The sequence below is a fragment of the Lonchura striata genome, chromosome 21 (genome assembly GCF_050655825.1).
Source record: "Lonchura striata isolate lonStrDom1 chromosome 21, ASM5065582v1, whole genome shotgun sequence".
In the NCBI taxonomy this organism is placed as follows: domain Eukaryota; kingdom Metazoa; phylum Chordata; class Aves; order Passeriformes; family Estrildidae; genus Lonchura; species Lonchura striata.
In genome coordinates this window covers 4,392,883-4,412,394 of record NC_140723.1, presented here as the reverse complement: position 1 = coordinate 4,412,394, position 19,512 = coordinate 4,392,883, and the positions used below count along the sequence as shown (strand labels likewise).

General features: G+C 46.1%; 2 protein-coding genes across 20 annotated transcripts in view; both read right to left on the bottom strand.

Moving 5' to 3' along the window:
* Positions 1-15: 15 nt before the first annotated feature.
* VAMP3 (vesicle associated membrane protein 3) lies at positions 16-4,582 on the bottom strand. Its single transcript, XM_085559088.1, has 6 exons — positions 4,080-4,582; positions 2,599-2,680; positions 1,899-2,057; positions 1,549-1,576; positions 1,232-1,283; positions 16-427 (listed from the first exon to the last, which is right to left on the bottom strand). The coding sequence occupies exons 1-6, from the start codon at positions 4,580-4,582 to the stop codon at positions 289-291; spliced, it is 963 nt and encodes a 320-aa protein (XP_085415214.1). The 3' UTR covers positions 16-288.
* Positions 4,583-5,888: 1,306 nt separating this feature from the next.
* The window catches only part of CAMTA1 (calmodulin binding transcription activator 1), a 225,140-nt gene continuing 211,516 nt past the window's right edge, over positions 5,889-19,512 (bottom strand). For 13 of the 19 annotated variants that reach the window (XM_085558864.1, XM_085558869.1, XM_085558865.1 and 10 more), the window contains 3 exons: positions 18,603-18,633; positions 15,173-15,354; positions 5,889-9,393 (listed from right to left, as the gene is read on the bottom strand). In XM_085558864.1, the coding sequence (XP_085414990.1) occupies positions 9,330-9,393; positions 15,173-15,354; positions 18,603-18,633 (277 nt within the window). In that variant the 3' untranslated portion in view covers positions 5,889-9,329. The remainder of the gene's footprint in view (positions 9,394-15,172; positions 15,355-18,602; positions 18,634-19,512) is intronic. The other 6 variants (XM_085558859.1, XM_085558861.1, XM_085558860.1 and 3 more) reach the window with 2 other exon arrangements.

The following is a 19,512-nucleotide window of genomic DNA, read 5'->3' as shown; positions in this document are numbered from 1 at the left end:
GAGGCGGAGGCGGGGTCGGAGCCGCTTTTTATTGGAGGAGCCCGCGCGCGGGGGGCGGGGCCCGCGCGGGCGGGGGCGGAGCCCCGCCCCTCACGCGGCGCCGCACGCGGCCCCCGTGCGCGCGCATGCCCCGCCGCCACGTGCGGCGCCGGCCCCGCCCCGGGGCGTGGCCAAGGGGGCGGGGCCCGGCCCGGCCGCTGAGGCGAGGCGCGGGCCGGAGCTGCTGGTTAGTGATTAATGACGGGAGTGTCTTAAGGCCGCCAGTGAGGTTAGTAAACGTCGCGATCATCAAAAGAGTTTCGCTTTAAATAGCAGTAAACGGGCTGAGGAGGCAGCAGGCTTGAAGTGGAGAGGTTGAAGGAGATTCTCAAAGGCACCTTCGGTTGAATGGAGCTTCTTCTTGTAATTCATGAATATGCACTCCAGACTACAAAAAGAAAAAAAGAAAAGTTGGGCAATGTCCTTCATCCCCTCATCATAACAATCCTGCATTTTAAGAATTTAAGATAATAGAGATTAACCCTTAAATCTAAGAATTTGCCCATGTTGGTTTTCTCAGTTGATTAACCCTTAAATCTAAGAATTTGCCCATGTTGGTTTTCTCAGTTGTATTTTTCCCTTGTGTTCGCACATGGGACTATGTATCTGCTGTCAATGGTTACTGCTGTGCTTGTTACTGTTACAGCACAAACTTAAAAACTTTGTCTCCCCTTTAAACCCTCAGCAATTCCATGAGGACTCAAAGACTGAACCATTCCACACCTGGCTCTCTATCCTAACCCAATTTTAACCTCATTTCACTCAGCAGCCAAACCTCTGATCAAACCTCCCTGTTACGGCAGCGCACTCATAACTGCCACAAGAAAGCAGGAAGTCAAGGCAGATGATAACAGTTCTCAGACAAGGACAGTGTGTGGAAACTCATGTTACACTTCTGCAGCAGGCAGCTGTAAAATAAACCCAAGTCTGTTCCTGGTTTCCAAGTCCTTGCTATTTTCACTTTCACCTTTGTCACCCTCACTTGTGGTTGAGATTCCAGTACTGGAGCTCCCACGTTATCACAGTCTGCCACGCACTGCATGCAATTGTTGTTAAATCCATCACTGCTATTTCAGATTCACGTTGGATATACTCCAGCTGAGTATCCTGCCTTTGCTTAAACTGTACCAGTCAACAAATTAACACCATCCATTCCAAATCTAGGAGAAACCCCCATTTTGGTCAAACTTACTAATAATGATGACGATGATAATGACAACAACACCTATCAATATCGCCCACATCTGTGAAAAAAAGACATACAACACTTACTACACAGCATGCAACAGCACCAAAAGCCCCTCAGGGTACAGGAAAACAGCCCCTGCAAGGGACTTTTAGCACTGGTTGTCAGATCTAATGTAGCAAGCAAAGGTTCTTCAGTCAGCAAGCTTAATCCACTACTAGCACTCAGAGGTGGCAGGCCATGCACACAGGCAAAAAGAGCAATATGACTTTCTCCACATAAAGCCTGTCCCAAGTGAATGCACAAGCTGTTCTGTTACTCACCAAAGATGAATCCAACCTTTGGCAACAGCTACAAGTACAGGAGTCTGAGTGAGCTTCTTCCACTTTCTAATACTTCCCACACATTAATTCAAGCTATGCATTTTTAGCTTTTTCTTCTTGTTTCTCAAAGCCTCAGATTACTGACATGCTTCCCTCTGGCCATTATCAGACAAGATCCTGCCTAGGGCAGCACGGCCGGTAACACAGCTGCTTGTTACTTTAAAAAGTAATGCCATGCTTTAAAAACTAGATGCTGTGACTTAAAAAACATTGGCTAAACATTTCCTGCCTTTTGAAACACAGATGTGACAGCGTTACAGGCGCAGAGTGAGCACACAAGCCGAGGTTACCTTGCAGTTCTTCCACCAATACTTCCTCTTCAGCTTGGCAGCGCTGGTCTCGAACTGGGAAGCCCCTGCTTGCAGGGCATCAGCACGGTCATCCAGCTCTGACAGCTTCTGATCCCGCTCCAAAACCTTGTCCACGTTCACTCTCATGATGTCAACAACCTACAGCAGTTCAACACTTACAGTAAGTGGTGTGCAACATAATCACAGACAGCAAGCAGCTGCACGAGGTACTCCGTGCTTTCTCAGAAGCAGGAGCTATTGCCTTTTAGTATATTCAGCCATAAACTTCAAGAAAACTATGAAATCCACTTATGGCTAAAAGCCCTGAATGCCTGTTTTAAAAAGTCAGTAGTGCTGGCATGCCCTCAGACCTGGGAAACAATTCCTGACTTGCTTCAGAAGGAGTTGAGGAATATAAACATGATAGTAAACCATGTCAAGAAATACTTGCCAGCCTGGCTTTTGGACTCCACAAGAATCACATTTGGTAGCCAGCTCTCATGGCTATAAACAAAGGTTTTTGTCATTACTTATGCCAAATCTTGCACCAAGACTGCAGCTGATGTTTGGACACTGGGAACTTCTGTTTGCTTCCCCTTCATATAATGAAGGGAAAACTGCTCTGGAAAAAAATATCCCTTCTAACTGCACAGGTTTCCTGCAGGAAGAGGCTGACACTACTAGCAGACCAGACTTTTACCTCGTCTACTTGGTGCTGGGTTTGCTGAAGCCGGCGATTGCTGCCAGCAGCCATATTTGAGCTTCCAGGGACATTGGCCGACCTGTGGTAAAGAAAGGCACCATTAGACATCTGACAGTCCTGAAAATGGGACACTGGTATCCATGTAATAAATACAGGGCACTTTCTTACTGCAGAAATGGTGTTTTAACAGCTGTCAGTGAGCACAACTCATGCAGTGTCCCAAACATCTTGTGAACAAATTGCATGCTGTCCCAAGAGGCAGCAGTGGCTTGCTAACACCACACATTGCAATGAGGCAGGGGTCAGCTCCAGCAATGCTCCATAGGCCTCAGTGAGCAATTTGGACTCAGGGTGTTCTTTCTTTCCCATATGAACACAGGTACTAAGTTTCAAGCAATAGTAGTTTACAAAAAATAAAATACAAAAACTTAATACTTATTATAGCTATGTGATTTTCCAGTGACACTTCTGTATTCTTTTGAAATGGTTGATATGGAACAAGAGAATGCACCAGAAGGAAAAAGTATTTGGAAAACACAAAAATTTACTTTTGGCCAGCTTTAAATTCGTAACAGAGTTCTTTTTACCAGCTACAACACTCTGCATCTTTATAACGGATGCAAGAGCTTCTGTACATACTCTTCATTACCTTTTCACCACCTGGCCAGGTTTTAATGCACATCTCTAGAACTATCAGCACTCAATTTCCTTTTCCATGTTCTTAGCTCTTTCACATCAGATGTGAAAGCTTGTTTAGTGCACCCTGGCACTCCAAGCAGCCAAGTCTGTTTCCTGTGTATACACATTTAGACATTGGCCTCTAACTGCACGTAACGAGTGCAGGCACAGCGCGGGAGCCGGGGCAAGGCTCGGAGCCGGCACAGTGTCACTGTTTTGGCACCGGAGCCGGGGCAAGGCTCGGAGCCGGCACAGGGTCACTGTTTTGGCACCGGAGCCGGGGCAAGGCTCGGAGCCGGCACAGTGTCACTGTTTTGGCACCGGAGCCGGAGCAAGGCTCGGTGCCGGCACAGTGTCACTGTTTTGGCGCTGGAGCCGGGGCAAGGCTCGGTGCCGGCACAGTGTCACTGTTTTGGCGCTGCCACCACCCTTTGGTGCCGCTTCAGTGCCAGGTGAACAGCCTCGGAAATGACAGCGCTTCCTGCGAGGCTGCAAACAGAGCAACGCCCCGGTGCCGGGCAGGGCGGGCCCCGCTCCGAGCCGCGCCCGGGGCTGGCGGGGCAGCCCGGCCGGTGCCCCGCTCCCGGCCCGAGCAGCGGCTCCGGCGGGCGGCCCCGGGCTCGGCCGGGCCGGGCCTCGCCTCCGCCGCCGGCCCCGCCGCGCACCCCTCCCGGCACCCCGCCCGCGGGCCGGACCGGGCTGGGCCCTGCTCCCGCCGCCGCTGCGCCCGCCCCGCTGCCCGCGTCCCCCGCTCCCCGGATCGCCCCGCTGCCCGCGTCCCCCGCTCGCCCCGCACTCACATCCTGGCGGTGGGACGAGGACGGGGCGGCGGCAGCGCCCGGGCGGGTCCAGCGGGAGCTGCGCGCGGCGCCCGCGCTGACGAGTCACGGGGCGGGCTCGGGGCGATGGGCGGGACCCGGGCCGGGCTCGGGGCGGGCGCGACGGGCTCGGGCCCGGGCGGGATAGGAACGGGGGCGATGTGCGACGGCCGGGACCGGGACAGGACCGGGACGGGGGCGATGTGCGACGGCCGGGACCGGGGCGGCGATGGACCGGGGCCGGGGCGGGACCGGGGCGGGGGCGATGGGCGAGAGCGGAGCGGGGCGCGGGGCGGAGTCGGACCGGGGCCGGGCCATGGCCCTGCCCCCGCGGGCTGCAGGGGCGGGGCTGCGGCCGCTGCCGGGCGCTGGGCCGGCACCGCCCGCCCCGGGCGGGCACGGGAACGGCAACGGCAACAACGGAACGGGGAGAGCGGCCGGGCACGGACACACGGACAGACACAGACACACGGACAGACAGACATGGGCACACAGACGCACACACTGACAGGGGCACGGACACGCGGGGAGGGACGCACGGACAGACAGACACAGCCAAGAGCGTTCCGTGCCGTTGTCACTCGTGTCCGAGCGCTCCGTGCAGCGCACGAGGGGAGCCGGGGGTGTGTTTGTCTTTGTCCATGTCCTTATCTTTGTCCTTGTCCCCCGCCCTGGCTGCAGGGCCGCCCCGCGCTCGCCGCCCGGTCCCGGCGGGGCTGGAGCCGCCGCTCCCGGCAGCCGCACGGAGCTGTCGGTGCCCCGAGCAGGGCCGGTCACGGTCACACGCCGGGGGTCGGTGCTGCCGGCAGCGCTCCCGCAGGAGCCCCGGGGCTGCTCCGCCAGCGAACACCGAACTCCGCAGGGCACCGGTGGGAGGGAGGCGCTGGCTGCCTTTGCACCACGTATTCTGAGTTATCTTTTATTTTTCCCCTCCTTATCAAACTTTATCTCATCCCGGGCATTTCTTTTTCCCTCATGTTTGGTCTTCAGTTCTCTCCCGCGATGCCCCTGGGGATGAAGGAGGAGGCGCCTTCTTTCAGGACTGGGTCAACCCGCCACGATAGGAAAGAACCCAGCAACTAACAGCTATGTAAGATGGAAAAATGGGAGCGATTTGGAGAGTTAAATGCTGATTTATTCTAAAAGAGAAACGTAATCAAACTTTCTCTGCAGTCAAGAAGAAACTCTTATTGAAATCTTCAGTTGTGGAGCTGGGTTTTGGAAAAGCTTACTCATGATGGTACTAACACAGTCTCTGACAGACCAGATAATTAATTTATTAAACCTGCTTTCAGGTTTTGCCTGCTGGGCTTGCCATTAGTCTGGTACAAGTTTTGTTCCCGAGGACCAGTTCATGTGAGCGGAGCAACATACTTATTAGCGCAACAGTTATTGTGTCTCAGTTAATTGTATCATTAAATGTGACCTCTCAGGTTTCTGCATCAGCAGCCCTCTTGAATTCTGCTGTTTCACTCTGCTTTGTGTACACTGTAGGATTTATTTTGCTACCAGCTCTATATGGTTTCTCACAAAAAACCTTGGAAGTGACTGCCCACTGCAGAGGAACTGCAAACAAAGTTCTGGGGGCTGCACCTGCTCATGGGCAGGCTGTGGACTGTTACATCATAACCTGTAAGAAATCAGATGCAATATTCTTACAAGCAGGTCGTGTAGAGCAGAAACTTTTTTTTGTGTGTGGTTCCTTAAGAGTGACTAAAGGACTACTTTGTTCTCAAAGAAGGATGGAAGAGGTGTTCAGAAGAAGAGACGTGTTCAGAAGAAGGCACACACTTTGTATGGGGAAATTTTCTTTTTTAATTTACAGCAGAAAGAATATAAAGCATTCAGAAAACATTTTCCATATTTTAAGGGCAATTCAAAACATTTTGCATGGTTCCAGCAGCTGAGTTCTTCAACAGATCCATTGATTCAGTGATGCTTTACATGCACAGTTACAAAAATAAAACTTACAAAAGAGAAGACATCTATACTAGTTTTACATGCAAGTCTTGGGGACCCCCCATTGGGCACCAGCTATTGTGTGGAACTGCCATAAGCGTGCAACCAGAGAGGGGGTTCATGTTATATTCTGTATTTCTTTCACACAGTATTACTGCTGTCGAATGTGTTTCACAAAGGAGCGATTCTATTATCAGAAGACAGAAAATCTGGCTCCTGGCACTTGGGAATTTGAATTTTCCTAGAAAGCTGCACTTACTTATCTTAGGTGAAAATGTTAAGTTCCACAACCAAGAAGAGGGTTCGAAGAATCACTTCACTGCGGGGGAGAGCTGCTCCCTCCCCAGTGACACACTGAAGGGTTACGGCCCGACACAACAAAGCACTTGGGAGCTGAACTGGCTCCAAGCACGCCAGGAGTCCTGGAGCTGTGCTGCAGAACTGCCTGCATGCTTCACAGCCAGCACAGGCTTAAACGTTTGGCTGAAGCAGGATCTAGATTAGTAGATACACCACCAGGCCCATGGATCTGGAAGAGTAATTTGAAATAGCTCTGTATATTACTGAATCGTTTTCTGTAAAGACGAGGAGTTAAAACATTTCCACTGAGGTCACTACTCTTGTTTGGAACAGATCAATTCTATATTGTCACGTATTGGTTAATGGGTGCAGTATTTCAGTTTCAAAATGTCAAGAGTTCTTCCAGTACTAATACAGAGCATTTCCAATTCATTCCAAAGGAGATTCTCCAGCGTCTCCTGTTCTGTTTTGGTGTGAGAAGAAAATTTAATGGTTAATGTTCCAATTGCAGACAGTAAATTGAGGCCACGAGGCTGCCCACAGGCACAGTGTGAGCGCCAGGCCATTTGTTTTGCTTTTTTCCCTTTTTTTAAAATTGAATCAGGTCATAAAGCAGCAGTTCAGAAATGTACAAGAGAATTCTGATAATGAGCTATAGCACATCTACTGTAATTCAATGCTGGCAGTGAAAAGAAGTAATTAAAAACAGGTACAATTATAGAAAAGGCACCAAGAGCACTGACCCCAGTTTTTTTGCCACAATCTTTGTTTTTACTCTTCTTTTAAAGACACCAGTTTCAAAGCTTCCTATGTGTGAATATTTTTTGGCTTCACAACAAGCCTTGCGTTTAAACATTGCAGTTGGTGGCCGGGATCAAGCAAGAACAACTATTCCAAAACTAACAATCTCAAATTTACACAAGTTCATTCAGAAATTTTAAACTGCCACGAGTGAGACAAACAGACAGGAGCAGTTTCTGATCTCAGACACATGTACGTGACCCACAAGTAATGACACGGACTTCAGGAGTTTCTTCCCTTACATTCCTGTGTAATGAAGATCAGAACTGGTTCCCATTGTTGAGAATTTGTGACAGTTTTAAATTAGTAGCTCAATTTAAAAAAAATCTAATTTCTTTGGCTCCTCACTATGTGGAAATAGCAATATACCATGACACCCCTACAGGATCAGTTTGCATCTTTTTTTTTTTTTAAGTTTTACTTAATTTTTTAAAATTTTTTGTGCAATTTTTATTACATTTTCTGACTTCCAGCAGGAGATATGAAAATGTGAAACATATTTTCTACTTTCGTACTATTTATTTATTTTTTTTCATTTTATGTTCATTCTAAGTGTTCTTTATTGGAGTGAGTGTATGGTGTTAAGCTAGATACGGTTTTTGTACTCTTATGATTATCTGCTTTGCAAAAGTAACTTAATTTTCTTAAGCAATATTAGCATTCACATTACTTGGCACCATTGGCAAAAAAAAAAAAAGGAAAAAAAAAAGACGGGGGTAAAAAAAAAGAAGGAAGGAATACATAAATTAAACCCAACTGAACCAAACTCCTGGTAGCCAAAATCAAATGTAAACATATCCTTTTTTTCTTTTTTTTTTTTTTAAAGTAATGTTGCTCTGCCTTTTTTTTCCTAAGTCTAAATACAGTAGCTCTTTTTTGCCATTTAGTCATGCTTTAGCAAAAATGTTCTTCTAAAGAACATTTAAAATAAAGTTTCTTATAGTGAAATAAAGTTTTTGTTTCATTTTACAGACCATAGCCACTAATGCTTTGCTTTGTTCATTTCTTTTTCTTGAGTTCATGCACATATCTCTTTAATATATACAATATGTACAAACAATACATCCACACTCTTCTCGTTCATTCAGACAAAACTATACAAATAATAATTTTATCTTGCCAAGTTATTGACCCTTTGTGAATAAAATATTTAGTAATTAATCAATATATTCCCTTTCAAATATTTTTTTCTCATTTTCCATTTCTACCTTCTATATATACAGAAACTGCCCAGATTTTGATGAAGTAGCCAAAATAAGAAATTTACTGGCCAGAATGCAGCACCACTGATCTTTAGGTGGCATAAAATGTCCAGGCAACATATGTACGTGACTCTGCAAAATGACAAGAGGTTTGACAAGTACATAAGAGAAAAAGCTACATGTTTTACAAATTATTTGAGAACTTAATTAAAACAATAGTACATGAAGGTAAGGCTAGAAAATAAAGTGCTGAATATGAGAGGAAGTACATGACAGTTGATATGTTTGCAGGTTCTAGTAAAAATACAAAAAAAAAAGTGTAAAATTTGCTTAAGCTGCTCTCTCCATTCCTCATGCAATACCCGTGTCTCTCGTACACCAAACCCCTCCTGTAAGTTCCCACGGGATGTATTAAAAACCTGCAGATTTAAAAAGTTGCATTAAGTGTGCTGTAGAGGTTTAAATAAAACACAAAGGACAGGAGTGCGAAGGAAATGAGGATGCATGGACCCAATAAAGATGTACTGATCTAAGCCCCTCCACTGAGACTCTCAAAGCTTCAGTTTCTTGGAGATGACTGACAGGTGCAGGAACAGCATTCTTGTGTTGCTTGTGCATTCCCACCTTTTCTGAACAATATTTTTGGTATAATATTTGTACAGTTCCACATGTTGTTTAATACAGCCCTATATGAAAAGGATAATTAATCGCTTCTTCCTTCCTCCTCGGAGAATGAAGCAACTCACAATTTCCTCCTGGTGTCTTGTTTTCCCCACGATCCAACAGAAGATTGAGTTCCAAGATGTCTTGCTGAACAAATTAAAAGTTGTCCATGAAAGTGCAAATGCAATGACCAAAACATTACTGTTAAAATCCTGCAGCTGGTATTTCCAGAACTGCAGTGGGTATTTTTGTTGTTGTTGCATGTCTCTGCTAAAAACAGAAAATGAAAACAGTCTGAAAAGCAATGTCACATTGCTACGGGATGCTGCTGCGTATCTTCAAGTTCCTTGGCCTTTTTCAATTCTTTCACTCTGAAAAAACAAAGAGGAGCTATGTAACACTTCTACTGCAAATCTCTCAAAGACAGAATAATCAAAAGGATTCATCACTCCAACCTCCCGTGCAGAAGAGGCGGCTCCCAGAGACACGACAGGAAAGCAACACCTTCCCAACACCATAAACAGTTGGAAGCGCAGAAAGGGCCTCTGGAGATCCCAAACACCTTTGGAGAGACACACTTGGGTCCAGCTACTGCTTTTCCAACTAGCTGGGCTTCATTGTGATGCCAGCCTGACTCCTTGGGGCTCCCTGGACTGCTGCTCCCTGCCTGACCTGCAGCTGCTCACGGCAAAGGGGCTGCTCAGAGCTGACCCTTTTCTCCACACAGTGCTGAGGCAGCGACAGCACAGTGGGGGAAAATCTCTCTGTCCAGCTTGGAAAGGAAGCCTGGTGTTTACAGAGAACCTCACGTAAGGAAGTGTTTATGTACAAGCACAAGAACAGGTGTGGGTGTGAAGGAAGGTGCTTTGTTTCACAAGTGCTCCAGCTGCTGTGCCCTGTGTTTCATCATGCTGCTGGCAAAATGTTTGTGTGTTGTCCCAGCAGTGCAGGATGCTGTGTGCCAAGGGAGATGGACCTACAGTGTGGAAGTCACTCTTCCTAGATGTGGCCAGTTCTCAACTTTCCCAAATGCATGCCATCCATTACCTCCTCTAACTCATCAACACAAGAACTAAACCATCACTGAAAGCTGAAAAAGTTAAAAAATAAATTAAAGGGTGAAAAGAAGGGAATAATTTAATCCCATCAAGTGAAAAGGAGCTCTGCACTGGAGCTGGGGCAGCAGGAAACCTTCTGCTCAGGCTGAGAAGCTGGCTGTATGCAGTGCAAAGGAGCCAGACCAAATCCAAAGGCATTCCCGTGCTGTCCCAAAGGTGCCCAGCTGTGCCTGGGGCTGGCTCTGCCTCCACTAACAGGGAGTTCCTCTGCAGTGAGATCCCTTTGCATCCTCCACATGTCTCCACTCTGCTCCTGCAAGGGGAAGTCCCCCGCAAAAGGAGTAGATTACAGCAAAAAAAAAGTGATTTAGCTAAGCCTGTTAGGCTCGAGTGCTCATGTGATGCTGCAAAAATTTGAAAGGACAAGTAACAAAGGTATAATACAAAAAATAGCATCAGAGTTGCAAGACTGTGTAATGCAACCAGCTGCAAGTGAAAGAATGTAACAAAGTCCAAGTAAATAAAAGTAAGAAAACATGTCAGGACAGCTGAGCAGCAGCAGTGACAGTTTGTAACTACTGTGCATAGACTTACACCCACACATCTTTTGGCTCTTGCACCAGCCTGCTAATATAAGGACAGAATGAAGGCTATAAATTGATCTCTATAAATACACCTCCATTTCACTGTTTTATTTATTAATTTTTCTGCATGTACTATTAGTCAGAACCACAGTGAAAAGGGAGCTGGCTGCTTTTACCTCTGTTTTACCTGACTCAAAGGCTCTAGCACTCAAATGCATTCTCAGTATTTGTGAAATGTGGCCAGCAGGGGTCAAATCAGACTAAATCAGACTAACCTGTATGCAGGTTAGACCTTTGTTAATTATCCTAATTCCACTGTTGGAGAATATCATGTATGGAAAGACAGAGGGCTCTGCCAGGCCAAGTGCACACGGTGTGTTCAGAGGCTGAAGGTCACTGCTGGAGAGACCCTGACATTCCTGAAATCCAAGCCCAGAGCAGCCCAGCAGGCTCTCCCAGGTGCCAAGCAGTGCTCTGGTCCCCAGGCTGAGGAAGGGACAGCCAACAGCACCAGGGGTTCTCAGCTCCTGCTTGGACAGAGCTCTGCTGAGCCTGCCTGCTACAGCTTTACAGAGAAATCTTCTTCAGGGAGATTTTGGCTTTTCTTCAGGAAGATTTTGGCAGTGCACAGGGGGATTTTTAGCTGGTGTCCAAAAGAGCCAGCTGACATCAAGAGGCTCCAGCACTGCAGAGAAGGCAGCAACAAGCCTCCACTCAGGCTGACAGCCCAAGTTCTAAGTTCACTGGGGTTCTTCATGCTGTGTACAGCCAGATCCCCTTTTCATTGCAGGAAACACAGGAGGGCTGACACGTGACAAATGTGCAAATGACAAGTTATTAATCTCCAGTATATCTAGTTTTATTTTCTTGGAGCAGAAAAGCAGCCTCTCCCTTGAATTTTTAATTAATAATTCTAGTGGTGCACCATTTAGAAGCAGGAGAGCCAGAATCCCTGGTGCTGTGCTAGGGAAGATGTGCCTCTGTGCAATGGACAATTTTTAAAGCTTAGATTAGCTGTGTTTAAGGTACCATCAATTAAAGCATGATTTGCAGTGCAACTTCCAAGTGTTTTCTGTTGCACTTCAGTACTGTAATGTAAAATTAACCTGTTATTATGGATCTCTCACTGAGAACATGCACATTGAATAAGCTGGTGGCTCTTTCACTGAGACATGCTATTCCTCACTTTAGCACTTCACATGCAAGGGCTACACTAACGAAGCACTTTCACTGGAAGAATGCAAGACATGCTTTGCTGCAAACTTCAACCTACAGCATGCAATATCTGTACTGGTGCACAACTATTGCATCTGTTTGCCTGGAACACACATGCCAACAGAAGTTAATTACTGCAGCACTCAGCATTTGCACTAAAACAGATCTTGGTTCAGAAACAGAATCACAGAATCATAGAATGTGAAGGGTTGGAAGGGACTTTAAAAACCTTCTAGCCCCAACTCCCCTGCCCTGGGCAGGGACACCTTCCACTATCCCAGGTTGCTCAAGGCCATATCCAACCTGGCCTTGAACACTTCCAGGGATGGGACTGCCACAGCTGCTCTGGGTAACTCATTCCAGTGTCTCAATCCTCACAGAAAAAAATTTCTTCTTAACATCTAACCTAAGATTCCCCTCTAATCAATTTGTATCAGTTACTCCTCACCCTATCACTACAGTTCTGGATGAAGAGTCCCTTTTCAGGTTCCTTGTAGCACCCTGCACACACTGGAAGGTGCTGTGAAGCCTCCACACAACCTTTTCTTCTCCAGGCTGAGCAGCCCCAACTTTCTCAGCCTGTCTTGGTAAGGGAGGTGCTCCAGTCCTCTCTTATCAACTTCATGGCATCCTTTGGACTTGCTCCAACAATTCCATGTCCTTCTTATGTTGGGGACACCAGAATTGTGTGCAGGACTGACAGGAGCAGAGTAGAGGGTGAGAATTCCCTCCCTCCCCTCGTGGCCCTGCTCCTTTGGATGCAGCCCAGGACACAACTGGTTTCTGGGCTGGGAGCAGTCAGTGCCAGCTCACGGGGAGTTTCCCATCAACCATGACCCAAAGCCTTTCTCCATGAGGCTGTTTTCAATCACTTCTCCACCCAACCTGTATGTGTATGTAGGACCTTGCACTTTGTTCAGCTTCCTGAGGTTCACCTGTCCAGGTCCCTCTGGATCCATCCTTTCCCTCCCACACAGCTCAGTGGTGTCAGCAAACTCACTGAGGGTGCCCTCGATGCCACTGTCCACAGCACTGACCAAGATGTTGAACAGTATCAGACCCCACTCATCACTGGCCTCCACGTGGACCAGAAACCACTGACCACAGCTCTTTGCACGTGGCCAACCAGCCAGTTCTTCATCCACCCAGTGGTCCATCCTCAAAACATGTCCCTCCAATTTAGAGACAAAGGTCATATAGGATAGTGTCAAACACTTTGCATTTACAACACTTTCCTTGGTCAGGTGGGATTTACATCATTTACATGCAGGTGTAATAACTACTGCTGAAAAACACAGACACAAAATAGTACAGAATTTCTCTAAAGATATAAACTGAAATCTGCCACAGGTACATTACTGAAAGATGCTATGTAATGGCTTAAAACAAACCTGCATTTCACAGCATTTACACACTTAGGCCTCAAGATGATAACCACCCAAATTCACCAAGCTACCATGTTTTTTATTAACTAATCTCTTTGTTCAATGCAATAGTGTGTGTGTCCCACTGCAGGTGTGAGTGCAGGTAGGTACTGTGTGCCCTTTATTCCCTGCCTGGTAGATATGGAAACCTGCAGCTGTCAGCCTCTCCTCCTCTCTCCGGAGCTGGCCCTGGGATGCCAGGGAAGTTCTTCCTTCTCCTTGGCAGCTGGTACAGGGCAGCCCTGCTCACCAGGGGCTCTGCAGCAGGCACAGCTGAGTGAACTGAAATATCTCCAAATGTTACTAAAAATGGAACCAGTCCATGGCCAGAGTGTCACTGGGGAAGCTCTGAGGTGTTACTGTGAAGACCATGCTGCTTCCTCAACCCATGATAAACAGGAGGTACCAGAACCAGTGCATGCACCAAGGTAATCATTACCTGAAATGCTTTGTCAAGAGAACCTAAAAATAATTATCTTCAACCAATTCTTTCTTGGATAGCCTGCACTGCAGCCTTTCCTGTGTCTTAGAAGCCTCTTCTTAACTCTTCTTGAATTCCTTACTCAGTGGCACTTGATTTGATTACAATAATAGCAGGGACTGGTATTTCCTCTTCATTAATACTCAGTGTAATAAACACTCAAAATTTTCAATTGCAGTTAAAAAATACAAGTTGACCATGGAAGAATTTTGAACAAATTAGGACCCTTGAGAATAGAAATCCTCTGAGTAAGTGCTGCTAGGAAAGATTTTAAGTGAACAATATAGCACTGCCTTCATTCTATAAGGCAATCTTAGGTTAACATTTTTCCAGTCTTAAACTGAGGCAGGGAAGAGAACCAAAGTGTAGCATTTGCAGTTACAAGCATTAGTAAACTGCTGTAAGGAAAAGAACAGTACTGGGATTTAGAGAATCAAGCAACAGAAAGAATGTTAGAGAAGATGCTTCAACCCAGTTTGGTAGACTTGCAGTGAGATGATTTTTTTAAACAACAGAGGAAATGAGGGCAATGCAAGTGACAGCAGCAGGCCAGGTGCTGCTGGATGGTGTGCAAACCTCTCCAGGAGTCTAGAAGCTCTGTCACACTGGCTTGGATCACTTCTGGGAGTGCCTCCCTGAGCTGAAAGGGGCTGGAGTGAGGACAGCTCAAGTGATGCCCAGCTGTGAGTGAAGCACCCCAGAATGGGAAACAGGTCCTGACTTTTGCAGGTCTCCAAACAAAATACACCATCCTATGCCAGCAACTCTGAAACCATGCACAAAACTGGTTTTTGACCGTACATCTGATTTTGCACTGATGAAGCCTTGAACACCTCCCCAAATAACATTCTCCAGACAGTAAGCACTTCTAAGGCACAAAGTTTTCCCTCTGCAAGTGCTGAAGAGCAGATGGAAGGAAAAAGCACGTGCAATAGAGATGACCACTGCTAAGGTGTCTGAAGTCACAGCCGTGATGCTGACATACACAAAGGCAAGAGAAGATGATTTCAAACATGAGCTTTGAACCCTGACTCTTGGGAGATACATCCTGGTTCCCAAACTGCTCCAGCCAGCCAAAGTTTCTGCCCCTCACACCATGTTGCTCACTTGGGCAGTGCATCAGTATGTGCTGAAGCAATGTAATAAGCAACAGCCCCAGCGAGTGGCAGCTCCCTCCCCAGTCCTGTACAGGGTGTCAGCAAATGAACCAGCCCTACTCAGAAAAGGTCACAGCAAACGATGGCTTCATGGGTAAAGCAAAACACAAAGCTGCTCCATCAGAGTGACTCCGTGATGCCCAGCCAGGGAAATGCTGAATGAGTCCAAATGCTGAAGATCAGTTTACAGGACAGGGTGCAAGAGCCAGAGAAGGCTGGCTGGCGAGTTACCTGTTGCTCTGAGAGCTGAAATGGCCTGTGGGATATTTAAGACAAGGGAGATCTTGCCTTTTTCCAGATACCTCATTTAGGCAGCAAAACAAAAAAGACAGAAAGGCCCAATAAGAACGACACCCCAGAGCACGCAGTCTGCACTTTAATACACACATCTGAGCTCCAAACACATTCAGCCCCTGCAAGAGGTAAATGAAAAAAGAAATTACTTTGAAAACTTTTGTTGTAGGTACAGTGAGGCATATCCCATATGACATTTTCACACATCTTCCTGACTCAAACAAATGGGACTTTCCTACCCCTCCTCTATTCTCTATCTTACTAATTGAGGCAAGAAACCAGGTACCTCAATGCAATGCCTGCTGCACAGCACAGATTAAAACCACATTAAAAATCCAAGTCCTAGATGCACAGGAGTAGGCAAAGGTTTGTTGCTAAAATGCCAAAAGAGGGAAGAGTATGCAGAGAACAACAAAACACAGCAGATGTTGTTTATTCAGGTATGAAATGCAGCTGTACTTACCAGAGAAATTACTTCAGATGCTACACACTTAGCTCCCCGAAAGTGGAGAGCAGCATTTAATCAAACTGTGAGAACATGGTGGGGTAAGGGCTTATTTGTACATGAAAGGTGAATGAAGGCAGTTTTTGTTACTTATGATCACAGATAACAAGTGCATTTCTTCTGCCCCAGAGAAGACAGAAGTTTTGCTGTAGGCAGAAGGTGCCCGACTTGTCATCCCCTTGAGATGGGAAAGACTCACTCCTTGTGATCTCCTCCAGATCATCTCCTGCCCAGGTAGGGCAGAGAGGGTCACACTGCAGGCAGCTGTGCAATTTGTTCACCTCTACACCTGGACTGGGAGCAAAGTTCTCTTTTGCAAGAGGCTACAGAGGATGGTTTGACCAATATGAAAGCAAACATTTGTGCATGGGGGCATGGTGAGTAGCTGAAATCCCTCTACTGAAGCAGGTTCCCTTGAGATGAAAAATGTTAATTAAAAGCAACAGCAACTGGATGGGGATTTTTTCCCCTAAAAGGTATTTAAATTTCTACTGCAGAAGGATACAAGTCTCATCTCCACAAGAGCCAGCCAGTAAAATCTCCTGCCTCTTCCTCTTTTACTGATCCTAGTGTAATGTCACCCAAATAAACCCAGGAAAAAAAAAAATCACTCAATTTGGAAAGGCTTTAAAACTGAAACCCAGGAGCAAATGATGCCATCATTTATCTGCACACTGCAGCAGCACCTGTACAGAAAGCACCCAATTTGTGCATTACAGAGAGGTTTGCAGGTGTTCCCTCAGCAGGAGGGCTGTGTCAGCCTGTGCACATCAGCAGGCCTGGGAACACTCCTGGTGTTTGTGCACTCCAGCAACAAACAGACACACTCAGGCTGTTATCAGAATGCAAAGCAGCACAGAACATTTTGCCATTACACTTACTTTGGCAGAACAGCAGCCAGTACACACTGAGACAGCTCACAGTTTACTTTTTCCAGAGAGCCACCCCATTTCCCCATCCATCACACATCATTGCTCATCCCAGGCAAAACCTGCAAATGCTACCAAACTTCCAGAATCTGCTTCCTGCTAATTTCTCAAATGCTACAACATACACAAAGCCTTAAAGTGCACCATTTCTCCTCCAACACTGACAACTGGCCTCTGCTGACAGCAGCCCTGCAGAGCCTGGCCTCAGGGCACATCTGGACCTTTGTTCTCATTTACCCAATTCGTGCTTCATCTGTTATTAGTAAAAATTCCAAACTTTAACTTGTAAAAAACAAAAACCTACAACAAAAAACGGTAGCACAAAAGTAATAATTTGGAAACAAATGTCAATAGCTGCTGCTCCTTTGTTAGCCTAAATAGTTAAACAAATAATGGTGTCTCCAGCAGGCCCAACTCATTCTCTCACTCTTCAGTCTTGAAAATGATCTCTGCATTTCTAAGTCAATAAAATTTAGTCATCAACAATGCTGTTTTCTTTTTACAACATTACATGGAAGCAAGGGTCCAGGCCACCTCTCTCTTGCTGAAAACATGAGCAGTAAGCACCCAAATGGTGATGTTTCTGGCAGCTGTTTTTTACAAAACACCCTCCTGCCCTAACAACTTCTCAAGTGCAAGATGGAACAGAGCAGCCTGCTGACAGTTGAGCCACATGCCTTGAGAAACCTGTCACAAGAATTCTTCCACTGATAGCTAAAGATTTTTAGCTTTTTCATGTATTTGTAACTTTGTAGGTTTCTAATATATAGTTTTATAGATCCTAGCACCTTCATATCCTTTTTCACACTTTAAAACAATAGATAACACTTTTTAATACATTATGTCACACTCTTGAAATTCTATTTAGTCTTGTTTTCAAGAAAAAAACAAGGACATCTTGTTTTGTACCAGCATTTGAGAATCAAAACAAGATTTAGGGCAAAGAATCTCCTGGAGACACCCCAAGGGTGAAACTACTGGATTTACCTGCTAGACACACTAATTAATTAACCTTAAAAAAACTTCAGAAATCCCATACCGCACATGCTCATACCCATGTTTGCTGCACCTGAATGCTTTTACTAAAGAACTGCCCTTTATATTAGCGCTTTAATGTTGTTTGGAAAGCTCCTCTTTTGATTCCAGGCAACACCACCTCTTGCCAGCCTGCTGTCTCACACCCAACCAGCCACTGATGTGACTGAGCACACAGGTGAGTGGGCTCTTCATGCTGAGAATGAGACTCCCAACAGATGCTCTCTTGGCACTCACTATAACACAGTTACAGCATCTTCACTTCATTTTTTTTTGTTTTCCTTCCCAATATGTGGATTAATAAATGAGCTAAACAGCTGTCAAAAAGCTCACCCTATAAGGCAACCAGGTATGTAACTTACCAAAGACCAACTTATAGAAAATAACCAGTGGTGCTTAACCACCTTTGGGAGTAAAGAGCAGTGTGAGGAGCTCTTCTGTTCCATCTGGCTCAGGCAGAAATAGATACCCATTTAGAGTAGGCTGCACCTGCAGTGCAGCTTCCTATGATCTACCCTGAATGCTGCTGCAGTCCATGACAACGGAGTTCACTGAGTGTGTGAGTGCAGACTCTGTCAAATTCCAACATCTACTCACAGCCATTTTGGATACTGAAAAAATACCCCACCAACAATGCCATCTAAGCATGCCCATGATGAATATACATGTCCTTTTTCACACATTCATGCACTGGTAACATCTACTGCAGAGCTCTGTCCTGTTACAAAAGCAGCAGTGTTAGTCATTGCAGTAGGGTTAGTTTATTAAAGATTCTTTCATATAATTAATGGAGGTGAAACTTACTGGCATATCTCGGCCACAGCCCCATGCAAGCAAGCAGAAAGCAAATATATTTAAAATGGAAGAGAGGAACTGGCTAGCAGGCAGCTACACTCACCCTTTTGTACAGCCTATGGTCCACCAGAGGGCTTCAGAGTGCAAAACAATACCAAAGAGCCATTAGACACACATGGCAACAACCATACCTTACCCAGAGCTTCACTTCAGGGAGGAGGAGACAGCACTTCTGCTTGCCTGGAGAGAAAGAACCCTTCCCACTCCTGCCTAGGGACTCCTTTTACAGGGAAGGGCAATCCTGTGTTTAGGTGCTTTAGGGCAGAAAATTATAAGCAAGTAGAAAAAACCCAACACTGTCATTCCCGTGGCATTTCTAGCTGCATCCTGCCTTCCCTGGCAGCCATCACCTCTTTTCTATCTCACTCCAAATGCTACTCCATAGAAAACACTGCAGACCATTATTCCATTTTAGCAATGGTTTAGATATTCCCCCAGAAGAGTAAAAGTTTCCTACAAATCAGAGAAAGAATAGGAAATAGGAGGTTACCTTCCCAGTGCAAGCTGACTGTACCATACATGAATTCAGCTCAGCAAATCCAAACCCATTCGGAGCGCCCGGATTTCCTTGCAGCTCTAGATGTGTCACATCTGGGGATCACTAAGTAGGTGGAGTCTTTCCAAAACCATTAACTATAAAAAGCTGTGCCTCTGCCTCAGGACAGCAAGCCTGGAGGCAGCTCAGCTCACAGGAGGTGTCAGGGGCAAGCTTTAGGCTGGAAGTTAGTCAAGTACAAGTTGACAGGTTTGGGCACCATGGGAAGATGGGTGAAGCTCTCCTGGGAGGCCAGGAAGTTTCTGTTTCTCATTCTCAACAAACACTTCTGTGACAGATCATGTTGATACTGTGTTATGCTCATGCATGTTTTTAATCAGATTTTGGAGAATATGACAATAGATGGATAAATATGGGGGGGGGGGGTTTGTTCAAAGTCAAAAGGAAAGAATACATG